This window comes from Corvus brachyrhynchos, unplaced genomic scaffold (genome assembly GCF_000691975.1).
Source record: "Corvus brachyrhynchos isolate BGI_N302 unplaced genomic scaffold, ASM69197v1 scaffold283, whole genome shotgun sequence".
In the NCBI taxonomy this organism is placed as follows: Eukaryota; Metazoa; Chordata; class Aves; order Passeriformes; family Corvidae; genus Corvus; species Corvus brachyrhynchos.
Window position 1 is genome coordinate 3,178,928 of NW_008237409.1, and position 19,166 is coordinate 3,198,093.

The window sequence follows — 19,166 nt, forward strand, 5'->3', positions numbered from 1 at the left end:
CGCCCGTCGTCCGGCGGGCAGCCAGCACGGGCGGGAGGAGACTGGTCATTCCCGTGGTGCCAGGCATGGACAGCTTGAACTCTGCTATTGCTGCCGGCATCGTGCTGTTCGAGGGCAAGAGGCAGCTGCTGTGGAGGCACAAGCAGGAGGATGACAGGCAGAAGCTGCCTGTGTCAGGCTGAATTGCTGTGGTTTGGGTGCTGAAGGAGCACCTCTTCCCTTTGGTTACCTTGAGAGTTAATAAACGAGCGGCTCGGGCTGTTTGGTTTGTAATAAATGAGTATTTAAGGCTGGAGCCGTGCTGGGATGAGTGCGTGGCTCCCAGTGGATGTGGTGGCCACATGGTGATGCTAGAGAGAAGGGAAGGTTGATCACAGTGAGGAGGGAAAGGCTGAGTAGCAGTCCTGGCCTCACCTCAGCCGGTTCCCCCCTGCTCCAGCCCTTTCATCCAGCAGATCCGTGGAGACCTCAGATCCCTCGTCTGTGCTGGCCCAGCCAGGCTGCTGCTGACAGCGTGTGTCCTCCCCAGCCTGGCTGCTGGGAGTGGTTTTGGGGTCAGGAAGGCCAGGTTGCTGCCACCTGAATGGGTGCTGCCTGTGCTTACCCAAACCGTGTCCTCCAGCAATCACTCCAACCCTGCCGTGGGCGAGGCTGGCTGGGGGTGGCTGTGGTGTGGTGTGTCCGAGCTCCAGCACTCCTGACCACACCACTGCTGGGAGGTGCTGGGCTGCTCCTGGAACTGCTCACCAGTCAGTTCATCACTGCTGAACACGGGAACAACCTCTGAAACGTGCAGAACACAGGCTGGGTTTATACAGCCCGAGCTGGCGGCTGTTCCCAGCTCCTGGCAGGGTGGGAAGCTGCAGCAGGATAAAAGGGGAGACCATAATCCTGCCATAGCTGACTAATGAGCTGAAAGGGAAAAGCAGTGGCTTGCCCAACACGCGCTATTCAGGCTGGGACATTGGGCTGGGAACGGCGCAGCGGCTGCCAAAGGGCTCCCTCCCTCCTGGCGAGCTCCGACCCACCCCAGCAAACCAGGCACAGGCAGGGGCTGTGTGAGCCCAGGGGGGAATCCCAGGAGCCAGCGATCCATGGGGTCAGGCTGGGGGCTCCTCTTCCCCCACACAGGCTCCCTCTCTGACAGCAGGACAGGCAATCGGCACCTCCGGGAACGAGGTCATTGTAACAGTTTTATTACAAAGTTCCAATCACCATGTACAGTTTTTACAATGTCACTTTTCAAGGGCTCGGCTGTGCTGCTTGGGTTAGGGAGGGAGGGTTTTTTTCCTTAGGGTTTGGGTTGGGGTTTTTTTTTGGTTATTTTTTTAAAGAACAGCACCATTTACGTTGAGTTTGGGACACACCTACGAAAAACAGCTCAATCAACTAACACAGGGGAGAAGACAGTTCATACCAGAGAGAGGGACAAGAGGGGACAGGGAGAGCACAAGGAAGAAACAAGAGGTGAGGGCAGCCCGGTGGTGATCCTCCTCCTGGCTCAGAGTGGGAGGGACAGAGGGAATACCCACCCATGGCAGGGGGATGGACCCTGACACGAACAGCCAGTGCTGCCTAAGGCTGTCGGTGCTTGGAGTGAGGGGTGGGAAACCCACGAGGGAAGGTCTCACCCCCCAGGAGGAAGAGCTTGGCTGTGCCGTGGTCTTTCAGAGGTTGTCAGCAGTTAAGACTTGTCTTGGCCTTGTCAGGGCACTTGCGTGGGAGAGAAAGGACTGGCCAGGGGCGATGGGGACAGTTTCCTTATTGCTTCCTGGAAGTCATTTAGTCAGCAGGGGCGGTAAGAAAGGAAAGAAGGGGGAGGAGGAGAAAGAAAAGAGCCCCAAGAACCCCACCCACTGCCTGATGCATACGTTGGGAAGAACACCATGCAAAAAGATTTGCCTGCTAGCTAGTGCCGTGTATAAAATAACAATACAGTAACAGTTCTGGCCTGGTTATTAGAGAATATATCACCATGAAGCACAAGCGAAGTCTCCAAACGCCAACAACTCCCTGCTGAAAGTGCATCTCGAGGAGTTTGCTTAGGAGAAGGATTCACTGCGTAAAACAAGGCACCACAAGAAGGTTGGATACTGGGTCGGGCGTGAGGACACGCTGGAGAATCCACAAGCGGCGGAAGAGAGACCTAGTTTTAAATAACGTCTGTTGGCACAGAGGCCCCTTAGATGGGCTCGGGTTTTAGCTTGTCTGCTAGAAAGTCGCTGACAAAGGCTTCCACGATTTCGGGCGTGATCTCCTCCACATCCATCACGTACTTGGCCCGGGCTGACATGTCCAGGATGGTGAGCAGGGGCGCAGCCTCGGGCAGGTTGGTGTAATCCCGCAGGGAGTCGGTCATGTCGTCCTGGAAGCCAAAAGGAGAAGGACAGAGGAGTCATCAGCAGAGCCAGGACACCAGGAGCAGTTTGCTGCTGCCACAGTCCATCCCAAGGGATTGGGCCTTGCACCAGCACTGCAGGACCACGAGCACAGCAAGCAACACCCATGTTGCTGCCTGCTCTGCTCGTGGTTTGTGTCAGAACCAAAGAGGGTTGGTTTATCCTAGGCTGGAATGGGACATGCACTCCTTCAACCCCTGCTTCCAGACTGACCCACTGCCCCGGCCACCCAGGAGCCTCTGGGACATCCATAGCTCGAAGAACTGAATGTGAGGACTGCCAGCCCTTTGGCAGCACAGCCACCTCACTGCTCACCAAGGGTGGATACCAAAGGGACCCAAGTGCACGCCTGGAACAAAGCAAAGAACAGGAATGGGATGAAGTCTTGTGCTTTGAGCCAACAATGAGACCCCATCAGCAGGTCCCAGTGTCTGGGCACACACAAGAGCACCAGGCTGCTTGCAGGGGGAGAGGGCTGCCCTCCCCTCACCCAGGCACGGCTCAGCTCTGGCCAAAGGCAACGATTTATCCCTCCCGAGGCTGTGGGATGCAAAAAGCCAGCACTGGTGCGATTCATCACCAAGCCCACGCTGTGCCGCACCCGGAGCGGGGCGTTCCTGCGCACCCCTTCCGAGGGGCAGGAATGGAATCCATCCACCTGGTTGGCGGCCGGGGCTCTGCAGCGCGTGGCGGCAGCGCTGGGGAGCTCCGGTCGCGCCTCCCCTTCCTTTGCAGGGGTTTCTGGCGCAGCTGGACCACGTGGCTGGAAGGGCGAGCAGGGCTGGGCTCGTCGCCTTGGCCACCCCCCACCCAGGTGTCGGGACGCCTCGTCCTTTATTTACAAAGGCACCAAGGAATATTTTTAATCAATGCAAAATCGGTCCAGACAGCGCTGGGAGAGCAATGGGAGGCGCCTGCTCCGGCCATGGCCGGGCTGCTTTGTGCGTGGGGGCCAGCGGAGCCCCGGGGCCAGCGCTCCCGGCTATTGAGGTGACGGATGAATGGGACGTGCCGGACGCTCCCCATTCTTCGGGCCGGCCGCTGCAGGGCCGTCGGGAGCTGCATGAATAGCAGCAATGTTTCAGCTACAGCCGGCGAGCGGGAGGAAAACGCTTCGCAGGCTCTGGGGGAGGGGGGAAGGTCTCGGACCCTCCCAAAATAGCCCTTTCCAACAACGGACTTATTCAAGGGTGCGGGGTTGAGCTGGGATGCTCAGAGACCCGTTATGGTGGTGGGAGCGGCTGCACAGAGGGGGCCAGTGGGGCTGTGGGTGGTGGCAGTGGGGGCCTGCCTGGCTGGGGGGGCCTGGGTGTGGCAGTGGGGACCCTTTTGTCGCAGGGCGGCTCCGGAGGGCTCCGCACAGGGAACGCTGCGGCTGTGACGTGGGCGTGCAGGGACGGAGCAGGCGCAGCGGCTGCCACCTGCCCAGGCCCTGAGCAGTGATGTGGGAGGGGAACTGCAGGCCTGGGGGTGCTGGGAGCTTTTTTGACCCATAGACAAAACCTTCGTCTGCCAGACTGCTGCAGGGCAAAGTGTCTGTGCGGGGGAAAGGGAGGCCAGAAGTCCTCCAGTTTTCCCATTTCCCATTCTCTCCAGCAGATCTTTGACTGTGAGCACTGCAGCCGGCACATGCCTCAAATACCATCCCAGCCAAGAAAAGCATGGCCAGCTCAGGAAAACAGCCGAAATTTCACTGGCTGGGCCAGGCTGAAACTCAAACCCTGCTCCTCTTCCCCTGCCCACACAGCCTCAGGGTTGAGTGGGCAGCAGCCCCAGTGTGGCAGCTCCGCTCCCTCCCACAGCCCCACTCTGCCTGTCCCTCTCCCATCTTCAGGCTTTTCCCCTTCTGACCAAACCCTTTGCTAGAAGTAACATCCAGCAAGGAGAGCATGGACTGAGCCAGGCCTCAAGTCTGGTTTTGCTCCATGGTGCCTGACAGCTGCAGTAGCTCCGTGCCTCAGTTTACCCACTGAACAACAACTACAGTGGTACCCATACCCAGCAGGACACAGTCCTGTGCCCTCCTTTCACTTACCTCACCCGCCACGAAGAAGAGCAACGGTGCCTCCTCCTCTTTGGCTTTGTACTTGGCTATGATTTTTTCAGCTATGGGCTGAATCAGTTGTTTCGCCGCCTCTGACTCCCCGTCATCCTCTGAATCTGCAGGGGTTGGGGAGACAAATGAAAAGAGGCAAGGCAAAAAAAGGAGGTTAGGAGCAAAGGATGCAAACTGGCTCTGTCCCACTGCACCACCACGCAGGAAGCCAGAGCCCGGATGTGCCGCATGGACTTCAAAGCCACACGGCTCTGGAGCAATTAGGGAGCAGCTGAAATGCACTACAGGGAAACACGTAACAGAAGAGCAACTCCTGCTCCCCAAATACTCCACTGCTTGCTCCCTGGTGCTGTTGGTGATACAAACAGGCACAAAGAAGCTGCTTTGTGGTTTGAGCACGTTTTGAAGACCAAACAAAGGTGCTGATCTGAGGCTGCTGCCTCCCCTGCCCGCCACCCACCATCCCTCTGCCTCGGGATGGCTGAGCTGCAGCTCTGCTGCTCCAGTCTCAGCGCTGTGAAGGCAGCTTTGATTTGACAGAGGGAGGGTAGAAAGAGATGGCAGCATCAATCAAACACCAGCCACCACTGAAGTTCAAATAGTGAGCTGGAAAGAGGAGAGTCTGCGTCCTTGGGAAGCACTGAGATTAAAAGATTCCAATTCGGGGACAACTTTCAGGCATTAAAGGAAGAAGGCAGAAGAGAAGTCCCTTGTCTCCACTCGTGGTCCCTGATGTAACCACCATGACAGGTCCAGCCCCCAGCTGGGACAGGCCCTGCCCAGAAAACTCTCTGCCCTTGCTCCACACATTCCTGTCCTCCTCTCTGGCTTCTCCAAGCAAAGCAGGAGATTCCAGAGACGCTGCACTCTGGAATTCAGGGTCTGTCCTGCGTGCAGGGCAGTGATAAATACACTGAGTTGCGGGGTGTCTGCAGGGATTGATTTTCCTACAAACATCGGCTGCTGGCAGCACTCCAGGCAGCCCTGCACACTCTGGCTAACCCAGCCCTAACCCCTCTGGGGAAGGAGGTAGATCAGTCAGGATTTATTCAGCACCAGCACTTGCTAAGCCTGCCTTCTCCTGGGGGTGTTGCTGCCTGTGCAGTGCAGGCACTGGTCTGCTGGGGGGGGTCTCACAGCAGGACAAAGCTGGCCAGAAGCCCCCATTCCCAGTGCCTGCCTTGCTGCAGCACCAGCTGCATCTCTGCCCCAGCACATCACTGGTGGATTTCATCAAGACCATCCACCCCCAAAAGCAGCAAGCAGGAGCCCCAGCTGTTCTCCTGATGAGCTGTTTGCAGCAAGGTGATAGAAAAACTTTGCTCAGAGCAAGATAAAAATAACTCTTTCCAGAGGCCTGCAGCGCCAGCCCCAATCCATCAGGCTTGGCGTGGCCAGCCGGTCCTTCCCGCGTGAGGAGAGGATTTTTGGCTCTGGGCTCACATCCCCCGCTGGGCTCCGCTGAATAAATAACCAGGGTCAAAAGGAAATCTGAAAGGGAAGAAGGAAAGGAACGAGGGCCGTGTTATCAGCGCTGCAGAGGAGGGTGTGCTGCTCACAGAGGGCACACGAGGAAGCGGGACACGAGCCCTGCCCTGGGCCTGGCACAACACCAGCAAGGCAAGGGGGGCTTCTTCAGCAAACTCCACACAGCACACAGGGGACAGCTGCACCCCCCAGAGCCCAGGACCCTTTGACTCCCTCCCTGGGATGCTGTGTGCTCCCCAGTGCTGCTCACCCAGGGCTCAGCCTGCAGCACAGCTCATCCCAGCCATGCCCTTTCCTGAGTTATTGTGTCCACTGCTGGCAGGGAAGCAATGAGGAATGAGCCATCCATGCTTTGGGTGAGTTCTAGGCCTGTTTCTAACTGCAGGGGAGCTTCATGTGTGGGTTAGCAGTAGAAGGACAGGAACTTTGGGGAAAAACCTGCCCCGTCCTGCAGCCAGGGGAATTGGGGGAATGGAGGACCAGCAGAGCATGAAAGGCTGCTCTGATTGTCACAGCCGTGTTCAGCCCAGGGACTCAAGTCCTGAGCTGTGGTTTCCAGCACTGATCTATAATCCCTCACAGAGACACTTCCTCTGCCTCCTCTGTAACATCACGTGTGCCTCAAGTCCCTGCTCCAGAAAGGCTTTTCCCATCTCCACCACCACCAGCTGTGACAGTGTATTTCTCATACTCCCAACACCTCATCAGCATTCCTGTCCACAGCCACCACCACACCTTTGATATGACAGCTCCTCTGCGCTGTCAATCGCTGCTCCACTGCATCCCAGGGTGGTATGTGGGAGCTCTGTGGGCACAGCAGGCTCTGGCAAGCTCCTGTGAGCTGCTGTGGCACGGGAAAGGCTCCAAGTCTGTCCTGAGGGGCTTCCACAGGGAGCTCTCTCCCCGCACTGGCCTCTCTCTGTGAGCACATAGTGATGGAAAATGGACATGGAAGGGATATCCCTTTCCATGGACACTGTCATCACCAGAGGCAGGTTCCCAGCCCTGTGGCCAGCTCTAGCCAAGCTGGCAGGTCGCCCAGCCCCCTTCCCCAGCACAGGCTCTGCTGTCACAGCAGGGATGCTCCATCCATACCTACAAAGAGAACGAGGCAGGGGCCCTCATTCAGCTGCACGGCGTTGGAGTCCGTCAGCTCCAGCACGGGCTTGGGGTGCCAGGGGAACTCGCGGCACTCGATGTCGTTCAGTACCTCCACCCGGCCCTGCCGCGTGATCACGTCTCCCTTGGAGTCCAGGACGATGAGAGTCGGGATGCCTGCGATGGAAAAAAACAGGGAGGGGGATCAGCCAAAGCATGAACTGGCCAGCAACAGGGTGTGGGGAGAAAGGCCTTTTTCTATGGCCTCCGGCCCTGGCAGGAGCCCAGCGAGCCTCCTGCCTGTCTGCAGCTCATGGAGTGGGGATCAGGCTCCCTGGATCCTGTTTCCGTCCTAGCAGAGCACTGCAATTCAGGAGCCAGAGCAGGAAGCTGAGAGACAGCTCTGGCCCTGCCTGCCTCTCCCTACCCAGGTTCAGGCAGGGATTGCTGCTGCCTGGTGCCCACGAGTGCAAATCCCACTGTACCACTGAGGGACCCTCCCTCTTGCACCGTGCCCCCTGTGCATCACCATCCCAGTGCTGAGATGTGGCTGCCTCTGGAAGGGCCCAATTCCCAGGAATGCACACAGCATGCAGACAACAGTGGCCAGGAAGCAGGGTGTGTTCCTTCCCAGAAGGAACACCACCTATTTTAGCCCCCACAGACCTCCAGCACTCTGCACTAATGGCCCAGCCATTTCCACAGCACATCCCTCTGGAGATTAACAAAACTGTGCAGGAATGTCCAGGTCTACAGGATCCTAGCAGGATGTGGCTCAGGAGATACCCAGTGATGGTCTGGCCCTTGGGAAAAAGCAGCATTTTGCCCTGAGCTATGGAGCTGGAAAGCTCTGTCATAAAGGAGAAGCTTTATACAGGAAGTGAACACAGTTGCAGCAGAGACATAGCACAAGTCACCAACTCAGATGTCACTGGCAGTGGGGCAGGTTGGACACCAGCTGGTGACCATCCCATCTGATAAGGCACCGGCTTTCCGGCCATAAAACAGCCACGGGTGGGTCAACAGGAGCAGCTCATGTTGGTGACTTCATCTGGAAAGCACACCATTCCTCTGTCATCAGGGAGACAAAGAAACATCCCACAAGGAAGGAAGAGGGGACAGCAGGATCAGGCCCCAAGGGACAAATGAAGTGACCAGCGTTAGTGCCAGGGACTGTTCATCACTCAGGCTTCAACCTGCTCCCTTATCCAGTATCTCTTTCACCTAGCAACATCCCTGGCAAGCTGAGGCAACTCAAACACTCCTGCCCTTCATCTCAAGGTTCATTTTAAAGCTCCTTCCTCAGAAATACCCTGCAGAACCCTTCCCTGAGCAGGGGGCACACAGCACGTTTGCCCTTGCCGGGCTCCTGGCACTGCAGTCCCGCGTTTGTCCAACAGTGGGCTACGCACAAGCCCTCTGAATTCGAGGCATTTCTCTAGGAAATACACGGCCATCTGTGTGTCCCAGCCTGCCTGCAGGTCCAGGCGAGCGGCCGCATTCCCGTCATTCCAGCCCGGCGCATTCCTTCCTGCGCTGGGGCTGGTGCTAAGCAGCAGTGCAGGAACCCGCCCAATGGCTTCGCTTGCAGATCCTAAGGGTACGCCAAGAAAACCATTTTGTATCACAAAAAGGCTTATTCATTACCTGCTGGTAATTCAACGTAGCCCCAGGGCAGGGATGGGTTAAAGAGACTGGAAGGAATTGGGAAATCTCACGCTGGCCCTGCCCTTACAGGCACAAAGTGCTACTGACACCAGGAGAAGCACTCGGTGCTCAGCAGCACGCAGGATTCGGATCTTGATCCATTTACGATCCCCAACCCCACCCCAAACGCCTGCTTTGCCATCCATTATACATGAGGGACAGGCTAGAGACTCTCAGGTCATCAGTCAGCCTGAGCAACTCCCAGGCAGAGGTTTCAAATAAGCTTTGCTGATCTGGGGAAATTAAGGGCCCAATTTAGAAACAGATCGCTGTGACTCTGCAGCTATCAAGGATTTCATCCACTATTCAAAGCATTCCTTTAGACTTCACCTAATTTGCATATGCAGATGCCCCCTCCCCCCCCCCTTCCCAAACACCCAGCCATCAAACTTCCAACTGCAAATACAAAACTGAATCAGAAAACAGAGTATTTTTAAAGATAATTCACATCCCCATCTTCTCAGGTGACCTTTGTGACTACTTCCCTAAAAGACACACCCTGTTTTCAGGGGTCACAGACCTGCAGGACCAGGGAAACCATCCTTAATGTTATTCACACCTGCTAACCCAAATAATTCCCCCTTTCCACTCGTCCCAGCCACTATTTGTTATTTTAGTGCCTTTTGGGGGATTTGGTAATTGCCTTAAGTCATAACACCAGAATTTACTTATCAAGAAGAATCAGCGATCAGACACTGCAATGAATATTGTATAAGCTTGGATGAGAATTAGCATAGACAGGCTTGGTTGGATTTTATGCACTAGAAAATGGATTTGGCTCCCACGGGGCCAGCATTTTATGAAAACACAGGGGCCAAATGGTTTGTTACCGAACCTGGCAAGACATTTACATATTTATATATTAAACCCCACACCCCTCATGGAAATCTCATCTGCATGAAGTCTGTTGGGTCAGTAATCACAATCCACGTGAAGCAAACCCTACACCAACCACAGGACAGGTGGTGCATTTTATCGCTGTTTTTTCACTTTTTCAGAAGAAAACTCCAGGAATCTCCTGTAACAGTGACTTCCAGGCTGTGAGAGTGACCTGTGGGTGTCTGGGGAAGGGGAGAAACAACAGGGTTTGGAAGGCATTGCAAATATCTAAGAGACACCACGGAGTCCAGGGGGAATATTGAGGAACCCAAAAGGTCTCATGAGATACACAATAACAAGGGGTGATTCCTATCAAAGCATCAAGTTTATCACTGCTCCCCATCCCATCGGAAGGAGAACTAAGGCCAGGGGATTTCACCCAAGGCAGGACTGGGAGCTGCTTGCACAAAAGGGAATTATTTCTACACAGCCACAACACAAGACATGACTCTTTCTCAGAACAGCACTGCACCAGAAGCAATTTACTAGAGGTGGTATGGTACAGCCTCTGACTGCACATGAGTTATGAATAGAAGCATTCAAGTAAACCCAAATAAAGGCCAATAACTCAATTTACATTTTATACTGAGTTTTTAAATGTTGTAGGGGCCAACATGGGACTAAAACAACAAGAGATTTGACTCTTGTTGCTTTCCACCACTCAGGAACTTAAAGCAGACAGGGAAGACAAGCTCTTCTGTTGTTTCAGTACCCAGCCTTCAAAAACCAGTGGGAAACCTCCTCACGTTGTGCTCACAACCCAAGCACCAGGATGGTAACCTGGACATTCACTGATCACTGGTGCAGCTCCAAAGAGAGCTTTCAGAGAGGCAGCAGCAGAACCATGAATGTGGGGAAAGGCTGATGAGATTACACAGATCTGAGTTTTCATTTAGGTGGAATAACCACGCGTGGTGATAAGCAGAGCCCACAACACCCAGCTCTGTTTGCAGGAAGCTTTTGTTCCAGCTGGTGTGAAAAGCTTGACTGCAAACAGGCAGGCAGCCCCAAAGTCTGCATGGAGCTGAGATTCAGGGATAACATGGGAGCTACCTGGGCACAGAAAGGAATTGGCGTGCAGGGGAACAGCCAATATTTACATTTTCAGGTCAGCACACAACAAAGAGAGATACCTTTAAGAAGGCAGCAGCTGGAGTTGGAGGGAAAGCTGTTGTCACTGTTTCCCTGGCTACAGCATGCCTGGTGCTCAAGTATCCATGTCTGGACACCTTATTTACAGAAAGTCCCAGTGAAACTGGCAGCAGTCCTGCAGCGCTCGGCCGAAACCAGCACTGGAAAGGGTTGTGAGCAGGCCGGGGAAAAGACGGATGAATTTGGAAAGCACTCGCCTCATGGGAAGGTCATTAAGCAGCAAAGTGATGGCTGTTTAAAGTAGGCAAATGGTTATTCTTGGGCTAAGGTCAGGGAACAGAGCTGAGTGGCAGCACCTGAGCTCATGCCAGAAGTGGTGTTTGGAGAGGACCCCAAGGAGGGATTATTTCTCCTGTCACTCTCCCATGCCCTCGGCCACCTTTGGCAACACTCCTCCTTCCCTGCAGACCACACTGACACTCTGCCAGCCTGCACCCACCCAGCCAACAAGAAGCTAAGTCAGGGGAGGTTTAGGTTGGATATCAGGAAAAAGTTTTTCACCCAGAGGGTGGTTGAGCACTGAAAGAGGCTCCTCAGGGAAGTGTTCACAGCACCAAACCTGTCTGAGTTCAAGAAGCATTGGGACAAAGCTCTCAGGCACAGGGTGGGATTGTTGAGTGTCCTACATAGGGCCAGGAGCTGGATCTATGATCCTGATGGATCTTTCCAGCTCAGAATACCCTATGATTCTATGGCATCACACAGAAACAGATGAGAAGCAGCCACATTGCAGCAAGATCCTTTAACCACAGGGAGAAACTATTTGTACATACACGAGATCTCACCAGCCAGTCACCTTACACACCTCTGTGCTGCAGTTTGTCCCCTGCTGGAACAAGTTGCCAGCCCCTAGGAAGGCTGCTGTGAGCTTTTATCATCTTCGTGACTCTCTGAAGCCATCCAGACATGCGGAGTCTCTCCCTGCCCCTACGAGCAGCCAGGGCTGCTGGAATTCTGGCACTGGCATGTACAGTAAAAGCAAAGCCATGGTTTACATCAAACACTCTCTCTTTTGTAATTCATGTCACTAACATAAACCAGATGCCATCTTCCTCAGCCCCTGCACAGGACGATGGCCTGCCTTTGCATTACATAAACCGGCAAGAAAATGAAATTTAAACCGGCAAGAAAAAGCAAAAATAAATAAATCAGTAATTAGACTAAAAACATTCAAGCCAAAAACAGCTTCCAAGTTTCCAGGAAGAATTAGGTTGTTTATGGAAGTCCTGTTTCAACTAACAGCCTGCCTGGCAGGTGGTAGGAATGTGAGTTTGTGGAAAGCAGAAACATGAAGCAACTCTGCCTGGGGCACTGTGCTTTGCTTTGCTGTTTTCTTGGTTTAGTTAAACAAGAGGAGACATTACAAATACTCAACAAAAGGAGGGGGGAAAAGGAGATCTGTGTCTCAGTGTGGCCTTTCCTACCTTGGATGCCGTAGAGTCGGTTCAGGCGTGACCGTCTGGCCTCGTCAGCGTAGGGCACAGCCACCCAGGGCATCTCACTGAAGTACTGCTTGAAGGAGTCCTCCGACCTGTGCAAGGGGAACACAGCATGGCATGCAAAGCCCTCCACTTGCCAGGCTCCCTCCTCATTAAAAACCTGGCCTGCAAAGCCCTTTATGCCTTCACCAAAACCCACCAGTAAGTGCTGCTGGGAGACAGTCAGACCAAATTTGAGAAGTTGTCCCTGGTCTATTTTTTCCCCTAATAAAATATTTCAAACTCTCCAGGGTACCTGGATGCCAACCCATGGTGACAGCAGCAGCTCGAGTATCCTTCAGAGATCAGAGCCACAAGACACAAAGTGAAGCACAGACCTGCTCTTGCCGACCCCATTCTGCATGTCCCTACTGGGCAGAGGGAAAGGACTCAGGCAGCCTTTCTGATACCAGAGCCAAACTGCTCTGCCTGCACAGGGTGTGAGTGCTGCCTCACCTGTCTGCACTGACGAAGAGGATCTCAAACTTCTGGCCTGCCTCCTTGATTTTCCGGTAGGACTCCACCAGCACCCTCGTGAGGCTTCGGCATGGCGGGCACTGCAAAACACAAGCACAAGGACATTGTCTCCTCCTCAGGACCAGTCCCACACCCAGCAGGGCCAGGTGACCCAGTGACCATGAACTGGTGTGACCTCATCTTTGCTGCAGTGCCTGAACATGGCTGGGGTTTATGGTCTGTAAGTTACCAACAAAACCTCTTCCATTTTCAAAATCTGACCACTCTCCCACTTACAGGGCCAGCTGAGGATGACAGGCCACTGCAATGCTGATGATCAAAGCATCTTAAATTCTTCAGCACCAACCAAACCAGGGTCTTTACTCTCCCTGAGCCCACTCCAACTGCTCTGCACAGCACCTCCCACTCACCCAGTGCGCGGAGAAATAGACCCCAACGTGAGAGCCCTCCAAGGCACTGCTGTCCAGTGTCTGCCCATTGTTCCTTAGCAGAGGCCCAGCAACAACTTCACTGAAGGGTTTTGGCCCCCAAGGGAACTCCAGACCTGGGGAGGGGTCAGGATAGGGGTGGAAAGAAGACATAAGACAGTAACATGCATAAGCAACTTTTACAGTTTCAGAAAGTTCCACTAGAAAAACCACCCCACCTTCTGCAAGGATACAGGGGATCCTGTCTGAGGAACCTGACTGGGGTTTATTCCCATCTAAGGGGGATGCAGAACACCTCGGCTGTCAGGCACCACCACACCCTTGCCCTGAGGTGAGGAAGCCAAGCTCTGCACTGCAGCCAGGGTCACCTCTCTCTCTCAGGCAGGCTGCACCCAAGGCAAAGCACCTTCAGCCTGACAAAGCCTGCTCTGGTTTTGTGCCTGCTGAGGCATCTTTTCCTTATCAACAGCGTTTATTTTAGCAAGAGAGGGCAAGGTGGTATGTGCTCAGGAATGCAGTCAGACTGTGTCCCTTATGCTGATACTAACATATATTTCTACACATATCCATACATGTCTTTATTTATAAACCTGAGCTATATATATGTAAAAGATGGTGTGTTTATATCCATATATCTCTATATATATCTTACACTAACTCTCTGCACCCCAAAGCAAGCTGTGTGTGTACACACAAACATGCTCTGAATCATCTGCTGCCAGCTCCCAGAGCAATCCATCCATGTGTTCAGCCAGAGAGGAGAAAACATCACAGATGGCTCAGGCCACAACATGTTCCTGCTGTACAGCTCCTGCCACTGAACTAAAGACTCTGTCACCATGCTCAGTATTTACTGCACCAAGAAACAATGAGGCTGTAATAAAAAAAAATGGATGGACAACTACAGCAGATGACTGATGGGTCTGCAGGGTCTGTGAGTAAGGGCACACATTTGGCTCATTCGGGTTTTTTCCAAATTGGAAGAAGATAGATTTAGCATCAACTCCCAGCACAGCAAGCCTCAGCAAGGGAGAATAGTAGTATTTTTCTGTTTAATTTGTAAATAATGGGAAACTCATTAACCTGAGTGTGATGTCAATGATAAAAGTCCCATTCAGTATTCTGGAAGGATTCTGCTCCTAAGGTATGGAAAGTCTGGGCCCTCATTCTGTCTGTCCATGTGCCTCCATCAGGGAAAAATCCAAACTTCATGTTCCAGTTAGCCTAACCTTTTCCTCATTAGCACTCCAGACAAAAATCCTGGAGGGAAATTCTTTGTTCTTCTCAGTAAGCAAAACCAAAACACAAGATCTGGTAGGAATGATGAAGAAAATTTTACGCCGAAAATAGCACAGTGCTTTGAATAGTTAAGTATGACAATAGTTCTTTGTTCCCTCCCCCTCAGGCCATTCAGAATGAACTGGAATGAAAAAGCAGCTGTGTCCCCATGTTTCTGTGGCACAGGGGACTCCAGGTCTTACCTTCAGGGTCATCTCGGATGACCAGGAGGCCATTCCTGCAAACCACCTTCCCAGTGGCGGCATCGATAAATATTAGGGAAGGAATGTTGGAGACTCTGTACTTGTTCCACAGCTTCAGCTGTAAAAAAGATTGGGAGGGGAGATAAGGAAGGTAAACTTGGCAGCGTGAAGAGGAAGATTTTGGAGCATTAGCATCTTTCAGAGCAGAGGTCAGAGGTGAGCAAAGAAACAGAGCTGGTGCTTCAGGGATGAGCGTGAAGGAATGTGAGGAAGAGCTGCTGGGCCAGTGCCCACAGAGACCCTCACCATCACCACCATCCCCTCAGGACCTCAGGTGAGACCCCCATGTGTCTCATACCTGCTGTGGGCTTGCCCATGAGCACAGGCAAAGCTTCTCCTCCTCCTGCTTTTACCTCTTTGCAAGTAAAATGGGGATAATACTTGCCATGCTTTGAGCTCTTTGTTTAGAAGACATGGTAAGCACAAATACTTTTAATGCCACTGCTCTGAAGCAATTTGTAATGCTTCCCTGGCTGTTTCCTCCCTTCCCACTTCCATGTTCATTAAACAAACCAGCAACCCCTGCCAAAACACAGCCAGGCTGAGCACAAGGCCAACACACAAAAAAATTATTCTTCTGCAACTGGGGCTTCCCGGGTTTGCTCCCAGGAGCTGATTAAGGGCTTTGACATCAGCCTGGGGGCCCAGCTCATCCATCCTGCACTGCCAGCTCTGCAGGCTGATGGCCACGTTTTGGGCATCCCAGTCTGGATGGGCCCGTCTGCTGGTCGCTACGTTTTGCAGCGAGCTTGGCTCTGCACAACACTGGTGACAGAGTGCTCTGGGTGTCACACACTCCTGGGCTCACGTTCCCCAGGATATGCTTCTGGCACAGGATAATTTAGAGCTTAACTCATGCACAGAAGCTGGCTGGGATGAGGAGGAACAGGACCACGACAGCTGCTGGCACAGCACAGGCTGCAGGTGTGGGCTGGCAGGGCCACTCTCCCCACCACGCATGGAGGAGCTGCTGCCATCACCTCATTTTCCTTACATTTCTCCAAGCATTTCAACCCAAACAGCCCAGGGGTGAATTATCAAACTCTCAGACAAAAGCCAAACCATAGCCAAGAGCCAAATGGGGAAGGAAACTAATCTCCACGTTCCCCTAACATCAAGCTCTGCTCTGCAAAGGCCCTCGGGTTCCGTGTGTTTACAACGTGCTCCAGTTGGGAGAATAAAACCCAGGCACAGGAGAAGCACAGAAGGGGCCCACCAGTGTCAGCCAGCACGAGAGCCAGGGAAACCATCACACGATGTGCTGCTGCTTCCACCAGTACTTCTCAGAGAAACTGCACCCACGTGTTTCCAGAGGAAGAACTCTGCAGATTGCTGTCCCTGATTTGCAAAGAGAAGCAATCCCATTTCCTGAGATGGGAACGATCCCGATCCCGGGACGAAGAGGAAGGCAAGGTTTTGTGTCCCACCCACCAGCCTTCCATTTCCAATAGACATATTAATGGAATCACAAACCAAATGGCTTTGGGCATGAAAAGAATAAAGAAACTGTACTCAGTACAAACCACCCCCTCACAACGATGGTGTTCAAACCACAGAAGATAAAATCCACTTCTGTGAAGTTTAAAGGGTGGGGGAAAGCTCTTTATAAGGATCACAGGCATTTAACAGGGTGCTGCAAACAATAAGGAAATTACAACTAGCAATCGGATCGTTCTCTTTAAATAGTTGCTTACATTACACTTCATTTTGCCAAGTCCTTTGTATACAGAAGCAGCTCCCCCAGGGCATCACGGCGGGTCCTGGCAGTTTTGCTTGGCTGGGGAAGCAGCAGGGTCTGCACTTCGGAGCCAAGAGGCTGCATGGACTCGCTGTGCTCAGAGGGATGGGGCTGGAACACCTCAGATAAGAGGAAAACACCAAACCAAACCTGCTCAAAGCACTGCAGCAAGCGTGGCATGGCTGGCTCCAGGCAGTCTACGGGGTCCAGCACATGTGCTAACTCTTGCCAACAGCTGGTCCTGGGTCTTCTCAGGATGTGTAAACCATCAGGCCCCACTGGACCCAAACTGCAGGCACTTGTCTTGGTTTCCCAGACATCCACGGCACGGGCAATCTGCAATCCAGACACTCTGTCCCCATGAAATCAGGAGTTGCCACTTCTAACTCATCAGTGAGAATGCCTCAAGCAAGCACCAAGCCACGTGTGTGTCAAAAGGGTCAAAAAGCATCAAAAGAGGTCAACATGACACCTGTTGCTGCTGGGGGAGCATGTCCATCACTGAGCTCTGAGACCTGAACCTAAAGAACATCATGTCACACTCAGTCACACGTTGGGTGAACGAGAAAAAGCCATTCAAACGGGAAGGTTTTACCTTGCACCTGTGCAAAAGCTCCCAGGCACAACCCATCGGCCCAGGTAACACCAAACCAAGTTTCAGAGCTTCGTACAGGCTGAGCAGCACTTCCTATTTTTAACAGATTTGCTGCCTGGATTATCACTGAAACCCATCACACAACACCAGTGGACAAACACAACAATTGCATATAAAGCAACTGGAACTGGGTTGCCATTTGAAGCCTATTATAAAAGCCTTGAATTGGAAGTTAGTGGTCTCGATGCACTAACCATATTAATTCCATCCAGGAATGTGCTGTTTAAAGTGGGAGCAGTTTGGTTTGATGACTCCCCTGTGTGCAAGGAAAGCTGATGGGGAATGAGAAATGCACGCGCTGCAGGAGGAGTGCCAGGATCTACCACAATTCCCACCACCCTGGCCCTCATCAGCCAGATTCCAGCCTTTCCAGAGCCTGTCAGACATTTGGGAAGGAAGCCTGATGGCTGCTTTTACTGCAGGTCTGACCTGAAAGAGCAGAACCTTGGTAGGAAATGGGCTGGTTCATTTTAGCCAAGCTAAAGACAGCTCCCGATGGGATTCCCACGCTGTGCCACTATTTTGCACCTAAACTACAGCTTCCAGCCAGAACATCTGATCTCCACCTAAAACCACTGGGATGACCCAACCTGCCTTGTGGCAAACTATTGCACTAGTTAGCTTTTCTCAGGGTAAAATGCCAGGGATTTGCACATGTGAAGGTTTTGCAAAGGGGACAAGCTCAGCTTACACCCACTGCTTGTGGTCCATGCAGAACGGGAAATCCAGGAGAAAAAAGGCATCCCTGGAATGGGTACCTGCACAACCACACACCTCACAAAGGATTCTGTGTCAGGCTGGGTGTGGGATGCAGAAAGCAAATTACAACTTGCTGTGAGACCACGGGCTGATGAGATGATAGCTCAGGCAGCAAGGCAGAGTGCTGCCTCAGCAATTCTGAAAAGCTGTTTTTCCTGCCGTGAAGAGGATGACATATAAATAACATATTCCACACACTCTAAGGATTTGATCATCCATTTAAAGAGGGGATCTCTGCTCCGCTTCCCAACAGCTGTTGCAAATCTGTGGGATCAAGCCAAAGCTAACACAGATGTGGAAATAATCTATGGACTATTCAGCCTGAAAGCAGCTGATCCTCTCGCAGCGCCCTTTGCTCCTGGTTCAGGCCTGCTACAGTCACTGCTCACCCCAGGACACCCACTGGAGAAGGACTGAGGAAATACAGCCCCTCACAAGACTCTGTGCAGGCTGAGCAGCCTTACAGAGACTTCCCTGGCTCCTGTGCAGGTGGTTTAGTACAGCCATCCAGTGGAAAAAACAGAGTCACCGGATTCCTCCAGTAACTTTATCCCTGCACGAAAGCATCACCACGCTGTCCTAGAAACCACAAGCCCTGGGTTCCCTCCATGACTCCATCCACAGCCAGCTGTGAGAGGCTTTCAGAGATCACTCATGATCTGAGGAGGGCTGAGGCGATCCCCAGATGTCGGCCATGCAGCAGCACAAGGCTGCTCTCCCCACCAGTACTGGCTCCGTTATTCCCCTCATCCTGGTGACTGGGAATTCCTGGCTGAGAGGCTGGGGAGACATTTGCAGACAGCCACAGTAATTTTTCCAGATAAAGGTGTCAGACGAGAGGTCTCCCCAGCAGCCCACGGCTGTTTCTGCACAGGGCTGGCACCCGGCCGGGGCGGATGAAATCCCCTCCTGCTCCGCTCATTCTGGTGAGGAAGGGATCCCCCACTTCCAACAGCTGCCGGCTGCTATTTTTGGTTGTGCTGATTGATTTATCAGTCCTGGTCGTATTCACTCGCTCACATAAATCCTGAGTTGCAGCGGTGAATGCTGGCAGAGATAAAGCACAACTGCCTGCAGTGCACAGAGCCCTGGCTGCTGGGAAAGTGGTCCTCCCACCCTCCTTGGGGGCTGCATTTCTCTGCTGTTGTGTGAAACTGGACCATAAAAGCTCGCACGCTTCCCTCTTCCATAGCATATGGAGCTGACTCTGCCCAGAGATGCAGAGGGCAGAGGCTCTACTCATCTTGCAACCCACACTTTTACCCTGACCAGCGACAGACAAAGCCAGTTTAAACACTCAAAGGCAGCAAT

At 52.9% G+C, this 19,166-nt stretch overlaps 2 protein-coding genes across 4 annotated transcripts in view; one reads left to right on the forward strand and one right to left on the reverse strand.

The window, feature by feature from the left end:
• The window catches only part of MRM3 (mitochondrial rRNA methyltransferase 3), a 3,426-nt gene extending 3,131 nt beyond the window's left edge, over positions 1-295 (forward strand). Inside the window, exon 5 of the mRNA XM_017730889.1 lies at positions 3-295. Within this exon, the coding sequence (XP_017586378.1) occupies positions 3-182 (180 nt within the window). The 3' untranslated portion in view covers positions 183-295. The remainder of the gene's footprint in view (positions 1-2) is intronic.
• An 878-nt stretch (positions 296-1,173) lies between these two features.
• Positions 1,174-19,166, reverse strand: part of NXN (nucleoredoxin) — a 31,946-nt gene continuing 13,953 nt past the window's right edge. For 2 of the 3 annotated variants that reach the window (XM_017730989.1, XM_017730988.1), the window contains exons 2-7: positions 14,644-14,761; positions 13,145-13,278; positions 12,714-12,814; positions 12,204-12,310; positions 7,039-7,218; positions 4,566-5,946 (exon numbers count right to left, since the gene is read on the reverse strand). In XM_017730989.1, coding sequence (XP_017586478.1) covers positions 5,501-5,946; positions 7,039-7,218; positions 12,204-12,310; positions 12,714-12,814; positions 13,145-13,278; positions 14,644-14,761 — 1,086 coding nt within the window. In that variant the 3' untranslated portion in view covers positions 4,566-5,500. The other variant, XM_017730990.1, reaches the window with a different exon arrangement.